The following is a 21,008-nucleotide window of genomic DNA, read 5'->3' as shown; positions in this document are numbered from 1 at the left end:
TACAAAACTGTAAAATTTTGTACCATCATCTGTTTGATTGGCATGAAGTCTGCACTCTGACGAACACGCTCGAAGATCTTGGCCAGTTGTGGGTTGATGAACGCATCATCTGAAACATTAAATACACAACCAAATGGAATTTAAGCACTATTCTAACCTAATCTAGTAGCAAAGGCTCTCTAGTCCAACACAGTCTTGTATTTCATTTAGCTTACTATATACACTGGTGGCCAAATGTTTGGAATAATGTACAGATTTTGCTCTTATGGGAAAAAATTGGTACAATTCAACTGATCACAATGTATAGTCAGGACATTAATAACGTGAAAAACAAAAAAGAGTTCTCATCACAAAATCCTCCACGTGCAGCAATGTCAGCTTTGCAGATCCTTGGCATTCTAGCTGTCAGTTTGTCCAGATACTCAGGTGACATTTCACCCCACGCTTCCTGCAGCACTTGCCATAGATGTGGCTGTCTTGTCGGGCATTTCTCACGCACCTTACAGTCTAGCTGATCCCACTAAATCTCAATGAGGTTAAGATCCATAACACTATTTTCCAATTATCTGTTGTCCATTGTCTGTGTTTCTTTGCCCACTCTAACCTTTGCTTTTTCTTTTTCTTTTTCAAAAGTGGCTTTTTCTTTGCAATTCTTCCCATAAGGCCTGCACCCCTGAGTCTTCTCTTTACTGTTGTACATGAAACTGGTGTTGAGCGGGTAGAATTCAATGAAGCTGTCAGCTGAGGACATGTGAGGCATCCATTTCTCAAACTAGAGTGTCTGATGTACTTATCCTCTTGTTTAGTTGTACATCTGACCTTCCACATCTCTTTCTGTCCTTGTTAGAGCCAGTTGTCCTTTGTCTGTGAAGACTGTAGTGTACACCTTTGTATGAAATCTTCAGTTTTTAGCAGTTTCAAGCATTGTATAGCCTTCATTCCTCAAAACAATGATTGACTGATGAGTTTCTAGAGAAAGCTGATTCTTTTTTTTACCATTTTTGACCTAATATTGACCTTAAGACAGCAACTCAAAAATAAAACACAAAGACAATGTTAAGATTCATTTAATGAACCAAATAGCTTTCAACTGTGTTTGATATAATGGCAAGTGATTTTCTAGAAACAAATTTGTAATTTAGCATGATTACTCAAGGATAAGGTGTTGGAGTGATGGTTGCTGGAAATGGGGCCTGTCTAGATTTAATCAAAAATGACTTTTTTAAAACAGGGATGGTGCTGTTTTTTACATCAGTAATGTCCTGACTATACTTTGTGATCAGTTGAATGCCACTTTGGTGAATTAAAGTACCAATTTCCTTTTCAAAATCTGTACATTATTCCAAACTTTTGGTCGCCAGTGTATGTGTAATCGTTTTCATGCTACAGGTTTCCACAGTTGCATTGTACAGTCAATCTGTGCATGTAAATAGGGTTTCACTGCAAGGAACAGAGTGACAGATGTACACCACTGTAAACATTCACAAGTCTTAAGGAGCCAGAGGGAAAAAGACTACAACCAGATTGCTCCAAACCAAATGAGAGCAAAATCACCTTTAAAATGCAGGACTGCACCAGACTGTTTACATTCAAAACTTTGAGGGTTGAAGATTTAAAAATTTTCCTTGACTACCTCTGCAAAAGTTATATGTAGCTCTAAAAAAAGACACGCTTTTCTTTATATTGCCACAAAGAAACTGGGCCATGTTTTTTATCCTTTATCCTAGTTCAGTTTTTGACCTACAGTATATTTATCCAAAAACCTCACATTTTCTAAAATGGTACTCTTGCTCAAGAATGTGGGCTTCTACAACAGTAATTCATATCAGTTCAATAACCTACATTTTTACACGGCTCCCTAGAACACTCGATTCTGACTGATCAGTCGCAACATTCTGCAGTCCAATATTTTTGTACAATGACAACTGATTGTGTGAGCAAGACAGTCCTTTCAGACCTTCCTAAAGCGTAACGGAAAGGTCACGCTTCTGGCATAGCTGCAGGCTTATTTTGAGCTTTGCCGTTGCCAGCCCTGTCGCCGTCCTTCACAGTGACGGCCCATCATACAATTTGCAGCTTAAATAATACTGCCAGCCTCAATTAGAAAGACTCCGTGCATGAGTCCAGAGCATGAGCAGTAGCAGCAGTTTGAAAATATTATGCAGAGACATAATGCTGCAATCTATGCACTACATTCTTGATTAGGGAGAGGAATGGGCAGCACACATGTTTTCGTTTTGGTGTTTCCAACATACACCAATGCATACAGAGCGCAGGAGGACACACACACACGCATATCAGAAACAACTGGCATATTCGGGCAAAGGAGGGGGCTTTTCTATGTCACAGAAGATGTTGAACAGTGCGTCCAGAAGTAGACACAAGGGCACGACAGGCCACTCTCAAGAGTTTTGAACTGGAAAGTTCAGGCAAGGTCTGGATGTTCCAGGAATGTTTTCTTATACACTACCAGTCAAAAGTTGGGAAAAGTCTGCTCATTCTATATTATTTCTATTTCCCACATTTTAGAATAACAGAGAAGTCATCATAACTAATAACTGTTAATATAGGAATTAGGCCAGACACATACTTTACGTAAGTGCAGACACGCAAATGCGAGCGCTTGGCCCACACACTGCCAACGCACAGTCCAGTTGAACATACTTAACGTGCTGTTGCGGTAACAAACCACAGTACTTAAAGGGGTAATAGAGTTACCAGTAACTTCAAAAGTCTGTGCTATTCAACTGGATGTTATTTTTCAGTTAAGATGCTATAAATATATTGAGTTTACCTTACGTGCTCAGCAATATTCTCTTCAAACTCTTGCTACGCCATGACAGTAGTTGGCTTGAAAGAGAAAACTCACCGTAGAACCATACAGTTCAGAATAATGTCCGCTATAGCGCCCCGTGTGACAATGTTGACATTGCAATGGGCACTTGCGTTGTGTTAAAAATTTCGGTCTGACATAAAAATCAAGCTTGCGTCGCTAGAAGCGCCTGCATTCTCGTACTTGCGAAGAGTATGTTTTGGCTTTTAAGCAGTGACCAAAAATGTTTTTAAACTGTAATAATCTTATATTTCAGCTTCTTCATAGTAACCATCATTTGCATAGATTACAGCTCTGCACAATCTGGACATTCTCTCAATCATGAACAAAAACAAAAAATCTCAATCGATTAATTTAAATTTCAGTTATGTATAGAAATGTATAAATCAGGGATCCCACACATTTTGACCAATTTTCTTTTTGTGTTTACTGCATAATGATTTGCAAAAGTCATTTTATACAGGTTGCACGTACAAACATTAATTTCTAGCTGAAATATCTGGGTTTTGGAATCCGGAAGTAAACGATAGCAAAGTAAACTTGTATAGCGGTGAATGGGAGACCACAGCAAATATAATTTTGTTTGCCCGATTGGTTCCAAAAAAAAAGAGCGGTGGATTACAGCAGTCAGAAGAGAGAAAGTGGCCAAATTTTGTATTAGAAACCTGATTGCCTGATCGTTTTTTAAAACTTATTCCAGGGTAATATAATACAAAGTATGTTGTTATGAATTTACAGAAGAAAAAAAAAGAAAAAAGGCAAATGTAAAAATATGTTTGCCAGATAAGGCAGAAATGAGTCACGTGAAAAGAAAAGAAATAATACAGTATATTGGATTTTCCATGACTTTGGGATTTTAATTGATTTCCATGACTTTGACATGTCTGGAAATCACACAGTATGTTTACATATACAGTTATAATCGAACTACAGTGGATTTTTCGCATATTCGAGCTACAGTCTTCATCTGTCTGTCCAGGTATACACGACACAATGCGCAACCGAATATTTGAAAGAAGGAGATCAGCGGTGGAAGTGCCGATAATACACATCACCTCTGTCTTTCCAGTTGTGGCCTATTGTGATCCAATTAAAGGAATATTCCAGGTTCAGTACAAGTTAAGCTCAATCATCATTATTTGTGGCATAATATTGATAACCAAAAAAACAAACAAAAAAAAAAAAAAATTGTAATTTTAACTTGCCCCTTCTTTTCTTTAAAAAAATAAATAAAAAAAAATCATAAATCTGGGTTCCAGTGAGGCACTTACAATGGAAGTGAATGAGGCCAATCTGTAAATGTGAAAATTCTCACTATTTCAAAAAGATAACCACAAGATGTAAACAATATGCATGTTAACATGATTTTAGTGTGATAAAATCACTTGGTAATCTTTTCTGTGTTAAATTATAGCCAATTTTGCAACTTCGTTGCCATGATGATGTAATGTCAACAACCCCTAAAACCCTAAAATGACAGTAAGAATTACAATGTAAACAACTTTACAAATAACACATGAGTTTTAACAGAAGAATTAATATAAGTGCTTTTATAAAATTATAAGCTTCACATTTCTGCCTTTTAACCCTCCAAAAACTGGCCCCATTCAATTCCATTGTAAGTGCCTCACTGTATAATCGAAATCATTTTTTGTGGTAATCCACACTATGCCACAAATGCTGTCGATTGAGCTTAACTTGTACTGAATCCCGAATATTCCTTTAATGTGCATACATTTCATGCTGAACAAAGAAAAGCTACAAATCGCATTATCTAGGGCTGTTAGTCTGACTTCGCAAAAATCTGACGATTTCAGCCGGACTAAAGCATTAAACATGACATTTAGATTATCATTTTAGTCAGACTAAAACCAAACTGTCAGAGTGCATGCAAACGTACTGACAGTTTTAAACTGATATTTCAAAGTTTTTCATGACTGTGGAAACCCTAATACATAGGCACAATAAAATGTTAAACTATTTATTAAATTAAACTGATTACAGGCATTTAAGCATAAGCCTTTAGATCAAAAGGTTTCTGTCAGGTCTGTCCAAACTGTCTGAACTGTCAGAATAGAATAACAGTTAGTATCCATATGCAGTGGTGTGCACCAATGTGTGGAAAATAACACAGTAAGGACACAAGAGGTTATTTTATCTTTAGAAGTTTGCATATCTCACAGGAAATAAACCTCATCTCCAGTTACACTGCAACTTTCTGAAAGCCATATAAATGTCACTCATATCATCAGCTTGGAACACTGCAACAGGCCTCTTCCCTGTAACAGTCTAACTTGAGCTTGACCATGACTTACACCTCGATATGGCAAGCACTCATGGGTTATGAACCCCGTCAGTCGTGGAGGATGTCAAAGTGACAATGACAGACGTTTGAGGAGTGACCTGGTGAACTGTTATACACAAACAGAAGGCACATAGTTGAAGAACGCATTCTCTTACCCTGGATACTGAGCATCTGGCCGAGTTTGAGTGCTGCCCCGCGCACTTTACACAGCGTCCTGACGATACGCTCTGCATTGGCCTCCGACAGAAAGGGGCTATTGTCAAGAACTGCCTTCTTATCACCTATAAGAAAGTACAAGTCTGTCAACATTTGTGGTCTGAAAATAACAATTAAAAAACAAGAACATTTAGAACAGGTAGGTCACTAATCAAACAAGTGAATTTGTGGCATTGATCATGTTAACTACTTCGTACAATAGGACAGATTTCCTTGCTTCTGTTGAAGCACAAAAGATGCTCTTTAGAACATTCTTAAATCATGCTGGATAACATGGATCATCCACAGCTCGTGCCAGCTCGAGAGCATGCTAATATTAAAACAAAAGCGGGACATATCAATTACCAAGAAAGTCTGAAATGTATTAACATTTTTTAATTCAACTTTTCACTCAAATTGTCACTGATAAGATAACTTTTAATGAGAACATTTGTATTGAATTACAAAAATGCACTATAGAAGCATTTTCTTTGGTGGACTCAGACTTTTGGACTTCACTGTTCTGCATACAGCAGCACTAACAACAAAAAGATCAGTTGTGCTGAATTGCTTCCATGTCAACGAAACCCTTAAAAACTGTTGGATCAGGATCGACAGATCTGCTTCAACTGCATGAGAGCATTTGCACTATTCCTGGATATGTTGATGAGGTCAAAGGTGATCATTATCTAACACGTCTGGTTTCTAAATAGATGCGCTCTTGTTTCAGGCTGTCCTTAGAACATTGTTGGTACAGTCAGTTCCCATATCCAGCCAGGTTGACATTACTCAACATTGTAACTCACTATTGTGTTAGCCTCATAAGACAGCCAAACAAAGAAACCTCTGCAAATAACCGGTGTAGCAAGAATGTACTATTCACCGCCCTAACAAAGTCTCAAAACAGTTGCAAGTAAAGACTGTGTAGTACTTTTCAATGACACTTTGAGCTGTTCTGCCCTTCAAAATGCAAAACACAGCAGTTATACGTTAACAATATGTTAAAATTGATATGACCCAAAATGTAGTAAAATTCTCTCACACACACGTCAAATGGTCTGCTTTTATCTGTGTTTGTCTACTGGTCTGTTTTATTTTTATTTATAAAAAATTATACATTTATGCCATTCCATTTGTTTATGTAACCTACATTTGATATCTTGAATTTTTACGTTCAATAATATTTTCATTGAAGTAACAAAGCCAGGGCTGTAACAACCATTATAACTTGGGTGGGGGGGACATGTCCCCTTCTAGAAATACTTTTAGGAAATGAAACATTATACTTACATTTTTTAGGAAATTATATATGATTAGCCTATATTTTAAATTTTGACTGCCATGCAAGGACATAGCAGGCAACCACCTAATTGGCACCTTTAAGACCCATCAGAAGCCTCCATCAACCAGTCGGTTCGGCAGTGAACTGAACCAGCGCACAAGCAGTTAACAGTACAGGCAAGGAGGTACAGCCATCACCTATTGCTTTTTAGGACAACAGGGCAAAGAGAGAGAGAGTATGCGCTCTCATCTAATTGAGGCAAGACAACTGCATTGAAGCCATATCCACAAGTTTGGTTTAAAGGAAAATTAACACACTTGGTTTAAGTTGTGTTCTTGTTTTTTTATTTGTTAAAATGGCAGACAGCATTTGGAATCATCCATTTTTAACATATTTTTGTACGCAATCTCTACACTCTCTCACGAACCCCCTGGAGAGGGGTTCGCGAACCACCGAAATCCTGAACTAGAAAATCCACTTTTTTTGTTTGTTTCAGTGATACATGTTTTGTTACCATGTTTTGCTTTTGTAGGGCAATGTTATTACATATGGCAGGGGTGTCAAATTCAGTTCCTGGAGGGCCGCAGCCCTGCAGAGTTTAGTTCCAGTCCTGCTCTAAAATGCCTCCTTGTAATCTTCAAGCACTCCTGAAGACCTTGATTAGCTGCTTCAGGTGTGTTTAATTAAGGTTGGAGCTAAACTCTGCTGGACTGTGGCCCTCCAGAAACCGAGTTTAACACCCCTGACCTATGGGGTCAAAAGAGGAGGGTGTAGACCCAAAACACCAAATTACAAAAACAAATAAAGATGGTAATAGTCAAAACCCTTGCCTTGTCAAATTGTCAATAACAACAACAACAACAACAACTCTGCATCATCATAACCACAAAGCCATAAAAGAAAGGTGGTTTAGTAGGGAGCATACGGCATAAGACATTTACTGCATTTAAAGAAAACGTGAAATCAAGATGAATTTATTTAGTAAATAAATGTACCTGGTCTTATTGTGCACGATTCATCAATGCACATTATTCTAAAGATAAATGGTTTTCATTATCTCATGTTAAAAAGTAAAAGAAAGTACCAAAAAAGCGGAGCGTACATTTCTGCACCTATGAAGTGACTTTTTGTTTCTGCTGATGTAACAGAGGTCATGTGGGTGGAGAAAAATATTATCCAATAATATAACAGGCTACTTTTATCAGTCCCATCAAATACTGATGGATTAAATCCTGTCCTACATTATTTTCTGCTGACTGTTTCACATCGTCATATTACCAAAGTTAAATGCACTGTGTATTTAGTGGTCTTTAAATATGCCAGGTCAGACTAAAGCCCTCTCAGTGGTATAAGAAGATTTAAAGTTGAGCTAACAGATCCCCAGATGATGGGAGGCATGCACATATTTACATGCATAAGTAGTGAGCCTAAACATTTTAAGAATGAGACAGGAATACGTTCAGGAATACACATTTCACATTTGTATTGGTATTTTTCATACAAATTACACAGATACATATAAATATTTTTGGTTTGTTCTGCAAAAATGCCTTCTCTCTGCATTAAAACTCCCTTTCAGCCTTGACAGCAGCCTAATTTAGGAGCAGTCTGGAATGGTCAACTCTATAAAGGTTTTCGTCCAATTATTCTCCAACAGCTTCAAGCCAAACACAAACAGTCATGAAAGCAATGGCGCTCACCTGTCTCTGAGTGAATATCACCAGCTGTACTGGATTTACTGAGACATTTAAATACAGCTTAGTCATTTAGTCTAACCATAGCTTCAAATGATGGACTGTGCAATAACAGTAAAACAGTTGGTTTAGCCAAGTAGTTACAAGGTGAAGTGAGTCATTTCTGCACCTCTCATGTCACCGAACAGAACTACATTTACCAGTACTGGTTATTTTCAAACAGGCTGATCTGAATACTTCCCCCATCTACATTGTTTGGTGTAAGAACATTGACTAAATGACAAATAATTAGCAATACATGGTACTGATCCAAATTGCACTGATAAAGCACTGGTTTTGTTTCAGGACCCATATTTTACATGGGACATAACATAAGGTCCGCTGGAGTGAAAGGCACTTTTGATTTTATTTTCTTCAAAACACAAAACAGCAACAAAACAGGACTTTCCACCTGTTTGTCATTATACACTGCAAAATATTCCTGATCCATGAAATCATTGCGTGCAATGTCTAAAGTTTGATTTTGAGGTAATTTGATCTAATGTTTAATAATTTTGCTAATGAGAATCCCTGAAATTAACAAAAATGTTGACTCGTTGCAGTGGCTAAAGGCCCCCATAAAAACACTGTTTTTCTTAAGTGTGTGTGTGGGGGGGGGGGGGTGGTGGATAATTTTGTTATATAGAGTGGTCTCATATTGACTGATCTAATCAAAATGGAGATTCCTTTGTTTTTAGAACACTTGAGATGTTATGAAATGCCAAATGTGATTGAAACTAACAGAAAATAGTTAACCCTTTTCTGAAGTGGTTATTTTAAATAAGCATTTTCTCCCAGTTTGGAATGCCCAATTCCCAATGTGCTTTTAAGTCCTTGTGGTCGCGTAGTGATTCGCCTCAGTCCGGGTGGCGGAGGACGAATCCCAGTTGCCTCTGCGTCTGAGATCGTCAATCCGCGCATCTTATCACGTGGCTTGTTGAGCGCGTTGCCACGGAGACATAGCGCGTGTGGAGGCTTCACGCCATCCACCGCAGCAACCACGCTCAACTCACCATGCGCCCCACCGAGAACGAACCACATTATAGCGATCACGAGGAGGTTACCCCATGTGACTCTACCCTCCATAGCAACCGAGCCAATTTGGTTGCTTAGGAGACCTGGTTGGAGTCACTCAGCACGCCCAGGGATTCAAACTAGCGAACTAGCAAACTCCAGGGGTGGTAGCCAGCATCTTTACCACTGAGCTACCCAGGCCCCTTAAATAAGCATTCTTAATTTTTTACTCAAAAAAGCATCTTGCTCTCTCAAAAGTATTTGCCTATGTAGACAAACTATTGTCCTTATATTTACACAATATACTATAACCCATGTGGGGGCCTTTTATCCTAAGTGTGGGTCAAAAGGCTCCCTCGCCACCTTTTAAAAGATAAATACATAAATTATAATTTGAATCAAAAAAACCTTCAGTTATTATTCCTTTATACACAATAGTTTGATGCTCCATCAATATTCAATGAAAAAAGAAATGTATTATTTTAATCCTGATACACTTTTTGACCAGAAAAAAATAGTAAATTTTCCTTAAGGGGTGTCTTTAGCCCTGTCGTACCCAACCTGCTGGGAAATCCCCTTTTTTTCAGTTCTTTTGGACATTTCATGTAAATTTAAGGAATAGTTTACCCCAAAATGAAAATTCTCTTATCATTTACTCATTTACCCTCATGCATATGACTTTCTTTCTTCTGCAGAACACAAATTAAGACTTTTAGAAGAATATTTTAACTCTGTAGGTCCATACAATGCAAATGAATGGGCGCCAAAGTTTTGGTATGCCAAAAAGCACGTAAAAGCAGCATAAAAGTAATCCATAAGACTCCTGTGGTTAAATCCATATTTTCTGAAGTGATATGAGAAGTGTGGTTGAGAAACAGATCAAAATGTAAGACCATCTTTGCTAGACATTCTTCTCCCTGCCCAGTAGGGGGTGTATCCATGAAGAATATAACTCACCAAATACACAAGAAGAATGTGAAAGTGAAAGTGGAGATTGACTGACCAGGGAGGAGAATATATAGTAAAAATGGACTTAAACATTGATCTGTTTCTCACCCAAATCTATCAGATTGCTTCTGAAGAAACTGATTTAAACCAGTGGAGTCATTTGGATTACTTTTGCGGACCTATGTGACTTTTTGGAGCTTCAAAATGTTGACACCCATTCACTTGCATTGTATGGATCAAAAGAGCTGAGATATTCTTCTAAAAATCTTCATTTGTGTTCTGCAGAAGAAAGTCATACACATCCAGGATGGCATAAGTGTGAGTAAATGATGAGAGAATTTTCATTTTTGGGTGAACTATTCCTTTAACCGGTTGCAATAAACAATTTACTTATAGTTAGCATTGGGATATTCAATTAATTTTAGCGTGTCAGTTCATATAAATTATTAACTTATTCAATTGAGCCCATGCACAGCCTTAAATGGACTTTGCCAGGAATCACTTTCTTCTTTTTGAAGTGAAATATTTAGTTAATTGCTGCTGTTTATTACTATTTTTAAACTCAATTACATCAAACTGGGTGTTTTCTTTATTAGTTTAGTATAAATATATGTTCAATTTCATGTTGTCACCTTAATAGTTTAATGTAACCTTAATTAAATAATCCACCATCATCTGACTTTCTGCAATGTAGTAAGCTACTTTTTGCTTGCAACTTGTAATTAAGCTAACTACTTTTTTTTAAAAGAGCAGCTTGATAGTAGTGTAACTTCTTTGAGTAGCTTGTACTTTGCAAAGCTACGGTTTCAATGTAGCTTCCCCCAACACTGTGTTAATCATACAAACATAAAATATTTGTTAAAAATCATTACTACTATGAACTGAAATGTAACTACTATGAACAGCATTTTAGTTATTTTTTAGCCAAACACATGGAAAACACACTGGGCCACATATTGTATAAGTATAGCCTAAGACATATTACCAAGTGACAGATGAATTTGCACCAAAAGCACTAATTTTAGAGCACGTAAATCTGAACCAAAAAAAATATGATTCTCGTACCGTTTTTCTCCTCTGATCTGAGGCTCTTCTTTGCCACCTCTGCCAAAGCTCCAATACCCAAACCCACAGCAAGCCCTGCAAGAGACAGGAGATTACTCAGCAAATTAAATTCACAGTTTACTTTCATGATAAAATACGAACTGAAATGGTACTTGAAGAACAGAAGGTATATACATTGAACATTTTTTACACTGCCATTATCTCACACATCAACACAGCACTTCCACCCTGAAGAGAGCTGCATTTCCATTTGTCTTGTGAATTGGTTTTTGAACAATACCCACAACTACATGAACTGTAGTATAATCTGAGCTTGACAAAAGGAAACACTAAAAATAGCATTTCCAAAACACTGTGGTCAGCACATTTGCTGTGGTATAGCTGAGAAGCAATAACAAGTTTTGGTGCAATAATCAATAGTTATGTAATTCTGCGATTATGTAACACTCCCGCTTTGAGAAATTTAGGAGGGGTTTCAAGTCAGTTGTAAATCATGTAGTGAGTGTAACCCTGAGTGTAAATTGCTGCTAGAGGCAAGAAATGGCACAGGCATGTTTTTGCTTGGCTGTTTTTGTTTTTAGAAGTCTTAGCATTCCTTAACGGAATAGTTCACCCAAAAAATTAAAATTCTGTCATCATTTACTCACCCTCATATGACTCTCTTCTGTTGAACACCAATGAATATGTTTAGAAGAATGTTAAGGATGGACAACCTCAGTCACCATTGACTATTATATGAGGTAAAAAAAAAAAAAAAAAAGAAAAGAAAATATGACTGTGGCAAACATTCAGCCTTACATCTCCTTTTGTGTTCCACTTATGAATTTAACTCGATATGTTTTGGAACAAAATGACTGAATAAACAATGACAGAATTTTCATTTAAGAGAATTATCCCTTTCAAGGAAAATGTGTAGGTTTGACACTGGCTTTGTCCCATTAATGTTAAGCCTACTGGGTAAGTTCTAGTTTAGTTGTGGTTGATGTTTAAACAGGCTCATATTTGTGTTATTTTATGCCTGAAGGAGATTAAGAAGTCGAGGAAAACACATGGGGCAAACCACGGCTCTCAAACAACAACAACAACAACAACATCTGAACCATTGTACTGAATTTCCTCTTTTCAAGATACTTAACATTTCTATTAAATTGCGTACACTTTATTATAAGGGTGCACTTAACACAGCATACATTTTTAACAACACCAGCAAACCAAGTACAGTGTAAAAATCTAAAAATCTTGGTACCTTTGTTTTTAGATGTGGTATAATGGTAATAACATGTTTTTTTGAACATGCACCATGGCAGTACCACTCTTTAATGTACCATGCTATATCTGATAGTATATCTGGTGTCATCACTTAACCATGGTACCAACACAGTACTTGATAACAAATCATATCATAACAAAAGTTTGATATTTTCTGAGGAAAAAGGGAGTGTTTTTTTGTGTTTTCATGCAGTTGCTAGGGTATTCTGGGTGATTGTTTACTGGCCCAAGTTAAAAGAGCCAATCCCCAAGTTTCAATGACATTCTGGTTCCTAGATATGGCTTAGGTTCCTCCTTCAATGTAAATCAATGGGACATTTTCAGATTTATAATCATCCACAATGTGAAAATCATAAACCCAGTCACTTAGAATGGTAGCCTAATAACACATCTCTCCTAAACAAGCCACAAGATTTGAGGTATCATTCATGTCCTTGGCACAAACATACTTGCATACTACTTAGGGGTTAGGGGTTTGTTTAAATACCTAACCAAAAGTATAAGCAATAGTAATAGTGATGCTTGCCTTGGCAATTTTCATTGCTACTTATTTCAAATGTATAAACATTAGAGAGAAATATTCTCACATCTTTTCAAAGATGACGTCTAGCCAAGGGCCGTTTCTTTGCTGGGCAGCACACGGTATTTTAGATCATTCTCAGATTGCCTGAGAGTGCGACCAAGGACACTGGCACAAAGCCATCATGTTACAAAAACAGAGAGGTATGCTTCTGAATATAAACAAAAAGCATTTAAGGCCAACAAAATGACAGGCCATTTCAAAACTGTTGTTAAGGCACTGATTTAGGGGCGATCTACAGCCCCCAAACTTGAGATTGATTAACGCAAACACATGAAAGCCTGTCAAAGTGACGGCTACTATTCTTGGAGGCAATTAATCATAATCTTCAGCTATCCAGCAAGGGGTAGAGAGCCAGAGAACTTGACCTAGATATCACTATGTCCAGGAGTAAGGTCAAGGTGAGGACGAAGGTGTCACACACACATATCAATTAAAACCACTAAGAACTGCAACACTACTCTGACACAAATCCTTGTGCTCTCCCATAGTGTTTTGATCTTACATTTTGGCAGACATTTTTATCCAAAAATCCTCACTGAGCAGTTCAAATGAAAACGTGATTGAAAATCATGCTTAAATTATTTGTCTTTAGGTCCCCACAGAGCAACTCAAAGGCAACTGTTGCAAGGAACCCAAAACATGTTAATACATAAAACATTTATAATATCAAATAATTCAGAAACAAATCCTTATGCTTAAATATTTACATCTAATTGAATATTTCATAAATAATAAATGAACAATATAAAATAATTCATTTTATATTCAAAATAATATTCATAATAATTTATCTACCATATTAAATAATTAACATTCAATAACAATAATGTTTATGTCTGCTGAATTTTCTAGACACCATATAATATTAAAGCTGAAATGTGCAATTTCTATGCCACTATAGAGGTCTGACACCCCGAACTCGGATCGGGTTTGGGTCCATTTTTCAATTAGAACTTTGGGTTCAGGTTGGGTTTGCAATGAATGAAAAATTCAAAAGGCCCACCGAACTTGTTTTGTGCATGCGCTCTTACTCATAGACACGTGAGGATGGATGAGTTAAGGGTCGTTCACACTGAACGCATTTTTGTCTGCTCTGTTTTACCATTGTTTTCCTATGTAAACACACGCTGGATGAATGTCTTTCACTGTTGCATCGCGTCTCGCTTTTTCTTCAGCATCTCGCGCAGGACTGGCACATTTTTAGATAAAGTGCCAAGTTAAAATCTGACGGTCTCGGGTACGGGTCGTGTTTCATTTTAAGGCCCGTGCAGACCTCTACACCACTAGCATCTCCGGACAGAATTTTAAAAATATGACTCATTTTCAAACAGGTTTTCTGAACACTCACCCCTATGTCATTGGTCAGGCAAACAAACAACCACACAGATAGTCCTGCCCCAAACTCACACCATTGGTTGAGCCCATGTTGCAGTGTCGGGCTGGTTGGGACGTTCAAACAAACAGAGGATTGTTCTGATAGCACAACAGACCACAATATTTACACTTTCCAGTGGAAATCAACCTACAAATGGCTTACTTAAAGTTCACTCTTAAATTAACTTAAGCTGAGATAGAAAAAAGCATTTTAACCTTGAGAAAATTACACACTTCAGCTTTAACACATGCAAATAAAACTGGCAACAAACTATTCCAAATACACCAACAAATTGGCCAAATAGAGCTCAAGACAGACTGAACAGACTTGGTAGCATTGAGCTTCCATAAAGGACACAAAAAGCTGTAAAAAAATCCCTCACATAAATTCACACAATGCTTTAGTGGCACAGAGTAAGCCAAACCGGAGTACCCTGTCAGGTGTACAGGACACCGCTATATATATATATATATATATATATGGTCTTGCAGTAAACAGGTGTCCACAGATGTTCTCGTAACTGTGATGGATAAGTGTTCAATCTGATAACTCCAACATGGCAACAAATCGCCCAGCAGGTTGTTTACACACACACCGACAGCTGAGATGTCAATCATTGTGTCAGTTTTAAAACAGCATGCAGTGAACCTGTGCATATTGCAGTCATGGAGAACTACTACAACCGTTAAGAGTGCGATTATCCCATGTGACAGCACTTTTCTCTCCAAAACCTTGGACGTGTATCCAGCCATTAACGCACTATCTGTAATAAGCAATTCTTTGTGCAAAGACTAAACGCAGTAACTTCAATTTTTTTCAAAAGCGGGGTATGACAGAAATCTCTAAGACTATGATCTGTTTTAGGATTATATAACCAAAAATTAACATTAAAGGGAAAGTTCACCCAAAAATAACCCTATATGACTTTCTTTTTCTCAACACAAAGGGAGAAATTGTAAAAAAATGTTTTGCTCAATGATGTCATACAATGGCAGTTTATGGTGACTACCTGTTGAAGCTTCATAAGAATGCAAAAATATAATTCAGAAGTGTAATAAATTGTTCCATGAGACTCATGATTGTTCTGAAAGCAAACGATAAGGTTTGGTGAGGAACAAGCCAAAATCAAATGTATTATTTAGTGAAACTGTTGACCAACTGTTGATCTCCTGTTCATGATAGGGGACGAGAGCAACATTTCATGCAGCCCCCTCACAGCATGGCACATTCAAGCAAAAACTCATTTTGTTTATCTAAAAACAGGTCCGCCACAGCGATAGTGACAAAAGAACACAACACAGTTGCACAAAAACCAGAGAATCGAACTTACTAAATTTGTCTGAAGAGTTTATAGTTGAAGAATTGATACATTTCTATGCCCAGCCTTATTAGTACTCGGAAATCAAACAGAAACATAGAGGAGGCTACAGGCAGTACAGTCACACCGTGTCCTAACCTGACAGCAAATGACACGTGATATAAGGCAACTTTCCTATATTAATAGAGTTTTTATCCTACCCAGCTGTGACCAGCACTGGTACATTCTACTGATCGTTTTCTATTTTCGGGAAAATAACTCCGTAACTCCATCCAATGTGAACTGGCACCGGTCCAAAAACTCTCTCATAACAGTATATTAAAACCAGCATCTCATGAGCCGGTTAAAAACGACTTGATTTTGGCTGAGAATGTTACACCTACAGAATGTTTTTGCAGAGGTCTCACTCTCTTCAGGTCGGTCACAAATACTCACCGGTTCAAAACAAGTTTTCGCTTAAACACCCCATGCTGCGAGGGGTCTGCGTGAACTGTTGCTCTCATGCCCTATCATGAACGCGGACAGGAGATCAATGGTTGGTCAAAAGTTTCACTAAATAATACATTAGATTTCAATTTGTTTCTCACCAAACCTTATCGTTTGCTTTCAGAACAATCATGAGGCTCATGGAACAATTTATTAGATTTCTGAATTATAATTTTGCATTCTTTAGAAGCTTGAAGATGTAGTCACAGTAAACTGCCAATGTATGACCTCATTGAGCACAACATTTTTTCACAATTTCTCCCTTTGTGTTAAGAAAAAGAAAGTCAAATAGGGTTATAAAAACACAGGGGGAGTAAACAATGACTGAATTTCCCTTTTTGGGTGAACTAATCTTTTATTATTATCATAATTTCCTCACCCTCTTGTCTTGACATCATTGTTTTTAAGTAAATAAAACATTCAGACCCCCATACCACTGGGAATTAACCATATACTGAAGGGCTTTAAATATGAAGATACCAAAAGGAACGAGAATCTAAAATTAAATTTTAAAGGCATCTTTAATACTTCTGGAGTTATTGGCATGCCAACTTTGGGGGAAAATTGGCTATTGGCATATAATGCAACAAGGGCTGCTGAAGACATCTGATTTTGGAAATAGACCTACCTATCTCTGTGTAAAAATAAAATTATTATGTTTTTGACCTTGGTTTGGCTCCAAATCATTTGCGAGATCTGTCACTTGAAACCCCTCTCTACAAAATAATGGATTATTCAGTAAATATTGATCCATGGAATTTAATATTTGGGCTTTCATCATCATTTATGTATTTCTTTTAACCAGTAAAAAAAACTATCAAAAACAAAAATTTGAGTCAGGGACCTCTGGTTGAGTTGATATGGAATGAGCCATACAGATTAGGAACAAAATGAGAGTGAGTAAATGATGAAAGAATTGTTATTTTGGGGTGAACAATCCCTATAACTATGCTTATGAAAAAAAAAAAATTCAACTGACTTTGCAAAACTTAAGCCAAAAAGAAGCCATTTTTCTCAGTTTCATTGTTGGCATAGGGGTTGTTGCTGCATTTTGTCTTTGCCTGGCAGAATAGCCCTTTAAGAAATAACTGATACTCTGTCATTTAGGGAACGAATAAGGGTAGATTTACAGACAGCCAGCGCTGAATGGGAAACCCTGTTTTGGAAACAGGTGATGCACACTGCTAGACAGTTAAGCTCTCTCCCATAATCCAAATCAGTGGCAGCCGCAGTCTACACTATTACTGGTCAAAGTGCAGATTAACATTGAGCCTGTTGTATGAGGAGAGAGACACAGGTCTCATTACAAAGCCTTAGATCATAACACAGGAGGAAAAAAAGTGAATCCAAACTTTGGACTGGTACTTTTGATATGTGTCAATAACCTTACCTCCAAAATTTGCTAGTCTCCCCAGTCTCGTAACCGGTACCTTCCGCTCTCTTGCTCTTTCACTAAGCTACAGCAGAAAGACAAAAAAAGGCATGGAAAATATTGCAATATTTATTTGATCATTTAACAAAAATCCATGATGAACTTATTATTTGCCCTTAATGTCTATATCCATTATAAGATTGTGCTTACTAACTTTAGGTGAACAAACAAGTTGTATGCCAACTATTAATATCCTATGTACTGCACAACATATGTATATATATTTATAGGCAGTACAAATAGTCAGTTGAGATGAGAGATTTGAAAAGCTGTCTCTTGTACCATTTGTTTATGTGGTTTGGAGCTGTTTCGCTTTGCCTCCCTGGCCTTTTCAATGTCCTCAGCTGTGATGCCTCCTACAGAAGAGTGATCCTGGTGATATGAGCGTGTTTGTCCAGAGAACTGGCTGGTAGGGTCCTTGTACCCTTCGAACAGCTGGGACTTTCCTGGAGCCTGGCTGTATGTCTTTGCAGCACCTGTGCTAGAGTCCCTGAAAACTGAATCACTGTCCAAACCTCCATGTCCTGCACTTTCAAAGTTCTCCTCTGATGTAGTGAAGTCATACTTGGAATCTATGTCTGTGCTGAAATCAGAGATGCTCTGCTGGCCGCCCGTGAACTCCTAAAAAAGAAAAAGAAGTATATGAACGTCATTTGGTCAGACAAGCATCACTATTACCTTTGCTCATAGTTAGTGTTAAGGATTTGAACGTACCCCTCACCGTACGTATTAAACTTAAAAGACTCCAGTGGTTTAACCCATGCTTCTGAAGCAATCCAATCAGTTTGGGGTGAGAATAGACAGAAATGTAACTCATTTTTTACTGTACATCTTGCCATTGCAGTCTCTAGGCACGATCATGACTTCAAGCTTGATTACACTTCCTTGTGTTTGATAGATGCAAAGCACTAGATGGCGCTAGGAAGTGTAATTGAGCTCGAAATCATGATTGTGCCTAGAGACTACAGATGTCAATATTATAGTGAAAATTGCATTATATTTTGGTCTGTTCTCAGTCAAAATAGATTGGATTATGGATTACTTTTATGGATTACTTTTATGCTGCCTTTATGCACTTTTTGGAGCTTGAAAGAGTTGGACCCCATTCACTTGCTTTGTATGGACCTACAGAGCTGAGATGTTCTTCTAAAAATCTTCGTTTAAGTTGTGCAGAAGAAAGGAAGTCATATACATCTGGGATGACATGAGGGTGAGTAAATTATGAGAGAATTTTCATTTTTGGGTGAACTATTTCTTTAAGGATTGTTGTCAGGAACAACGTGAAGCAGACCCCCTTAAATGGCTTGACGGTTTTCTTTACTATGGTGAATCATTTCCTTTTGAAACAGGAAGTTTGGGTGGGACACATCACAGTGCTCATCCCTTTTTTAAGAAATAGCCATGAAACATGATTTTGGACATACAATTGCTAGTCAGGAGCAGGTGGTATTAAGGGAGAGCATTTGATTAGACAAAAATGTGTAAGTGCAAGAGTTAATATTTCAACATTTTTGGTCAGTTTTCCTGGAATAGAAAGACTGTACATTTTAAATCCAAATAAAAATTCTGTTAATTTTTCTAAACTTTTGGAGTATACTAGCAATTTAGAAGGTTTCAAAACTAATAATGGCATGTGAAGTTGAGCTGGACCCACCTGGATCTTCTGCGTGGCTATACTCATGCCTTGTTCAGCCGTCATTTGCATGTTGTGGGCCACCCCTCCACTGAGCCGCAGAGAGCTGGCCTGGGTCTCGACCACGGCCTGGCTCAGCTTGGCTAGACCCCTTATCAGCAACAACATGTCACCTGCCATGATGGTTCCTCTTCACACCTACCAGAAGGAAGGAAGAGTTTAGTAATACAATAGTTCTACCTCAACATTTTTTAAGCCAACACGGCTCAACTGGGTCCTTCATGTTTGTGTGGGTTTCCTCTGGGTGCTCTGGTTTCCCCCACAGTCCAAAAAGACATGCATGTTAAGTTTACTGGAGACCCTAAATTGTCCATAGGTGTGAGTGAGAGTGTGAATGTGTATGTCTGTGTGTGTTGCCCTGTGATGGACTGGCCACCTGCCCAGGGTTTTTCCCTGCCTTCGGCCCGAGACAGCTGGGATAGGCTCCAGCACTACCCGCGACCCTGCACGGGACAAGCGGTTGTAGAAGATGGACGGATGGATGGATGATAGAGGAAATCCATAACACTGATTTGGTTAATGCAGTCGAAAGCATCAATAATAAAATAATCTATACTGCAAAGTCACACAAATAGCATACTATTGCCAAAGACTAACCATGAAAAAAATGTTCCGTTGTGGTATTATGGAACAGTGATGGTATCAGATGATAATACTAAGGTATTTTGATTTATACCATGGTACTGAATGATTATCATATTCATATACCATAGTATTTCTATGATAGTCCATGGTACTTCAAAGAACGCCATCGTACTACTATGGTTCATGTCCAAATATCCACAGTATTTCCATGATGAAGTGATATCATATTATAATTTCATCATACTTTGATATTCATATACCATGGTTTTAAGATGGTAGTCCATGGTACTTAAAGAATACCATGGTACTACCATGGTACATGTCTCAAAAACCATGGTATTACCGTGGTAAATGTCTAAAAAAAACATGCTAGTATCATGGTAGTATTTACAAAAAAAAAAAAAAAAAAATTATAATAAGTACCCAAAGCTACACGGGTGATTCTCATGAAACCTTTCAAGAAAATATCCGGGTCCTATTTTAGCCTACTAGAAAATCAAAAGAAGCCAATAAGAGTATATTTTGCGTACAGAAAATGAAGCCTACTTTTAGGGAATTAAGATTTTTTACATTGTAACATTTTCACTCACATTCTACCCTCTAATTCTATAATGGTCATTATAATATTCTCATTACCACAATGTGAAAAAATTATAAAATTTAAATTGTAAAGTGTTTACATGATATTAGATTTCCATTTGTTTTGCTTTTCATTTTCGCTCATCCATGTAATACAGTAAAAATGACTGTGTTGCAGTAATGAGAATCATCATTGAAAACAATGGGAATAGTAAAAGAAAAAGGTCCAGACACATAAAAGTAATGAGAACTGGGTGGAATAATGTGCTGAAGTATCCTAAAAATAATGTCACAATGCAACAACAACAACAAA

The 21,008-nt window shown here is 37.5% G+C and overlaps 1 protein-coding gene across 1 annotated transcript in view; it reads right to left on the bottom strand.

Annotated features, from left to right (window-relative positions):
• The window catches only part of LOC127410014 (atypical kinase COQ8A, mitochondrial-like), a 36,943-nt gene that overhangs the window by 11,919 nt on the left and 4,016 nt on the right, over positions 1-21,008 (bottom strand). The window contains exons 2-7 of the mRNA XM_051644994.1: positions 19,493-19,669; positions 18,121-18,459; positions 17,797-17,863; positions 11,376-11,450; positions 5,294-5,419; positions 24-109 (exon numbers count right to left, since the gene is read on the bottom strand). Coding sequence (XP_051500954.1) covers positions 24-109; positions 5,294-5,419; positions 11,376-11,450; positions 17,797-17,863; positions 18,121-18,459; positions 19,493-19,651 — 852 coding nt within the window. The 5' untranslated portion in view covers positions 19,652-19,669. The remainder of the gene's footprint in view (positions 1-23; positions 110-5,293; positions 5,420-11,375; positions 11,451-17,796; positions 17,864-18,120; positions 18,460-19,492; positions 19,670-21,008) is intronic.

This window comes from Myxocyprinus asiaticus, chromosome 19 (assembly GCF_019703515.2).
Source record: "Myxocyprinus asiaticus isolate MX2 ecotype Aquarium Trade chromosome 19, UBuf_Myxa_2, whole genome shotgun sequence".
NCBI lineage: Eukaryota > Metazoa > Chordata > Actinopteri > Cypriniformes > Catostomidae > Myxocyprinus > Myxocyprinus asiaticus.
Note: the sequence above shows the minus strand (reverse complement) of the source record. Positions and strands in the feature narration are given on the sequence as shown.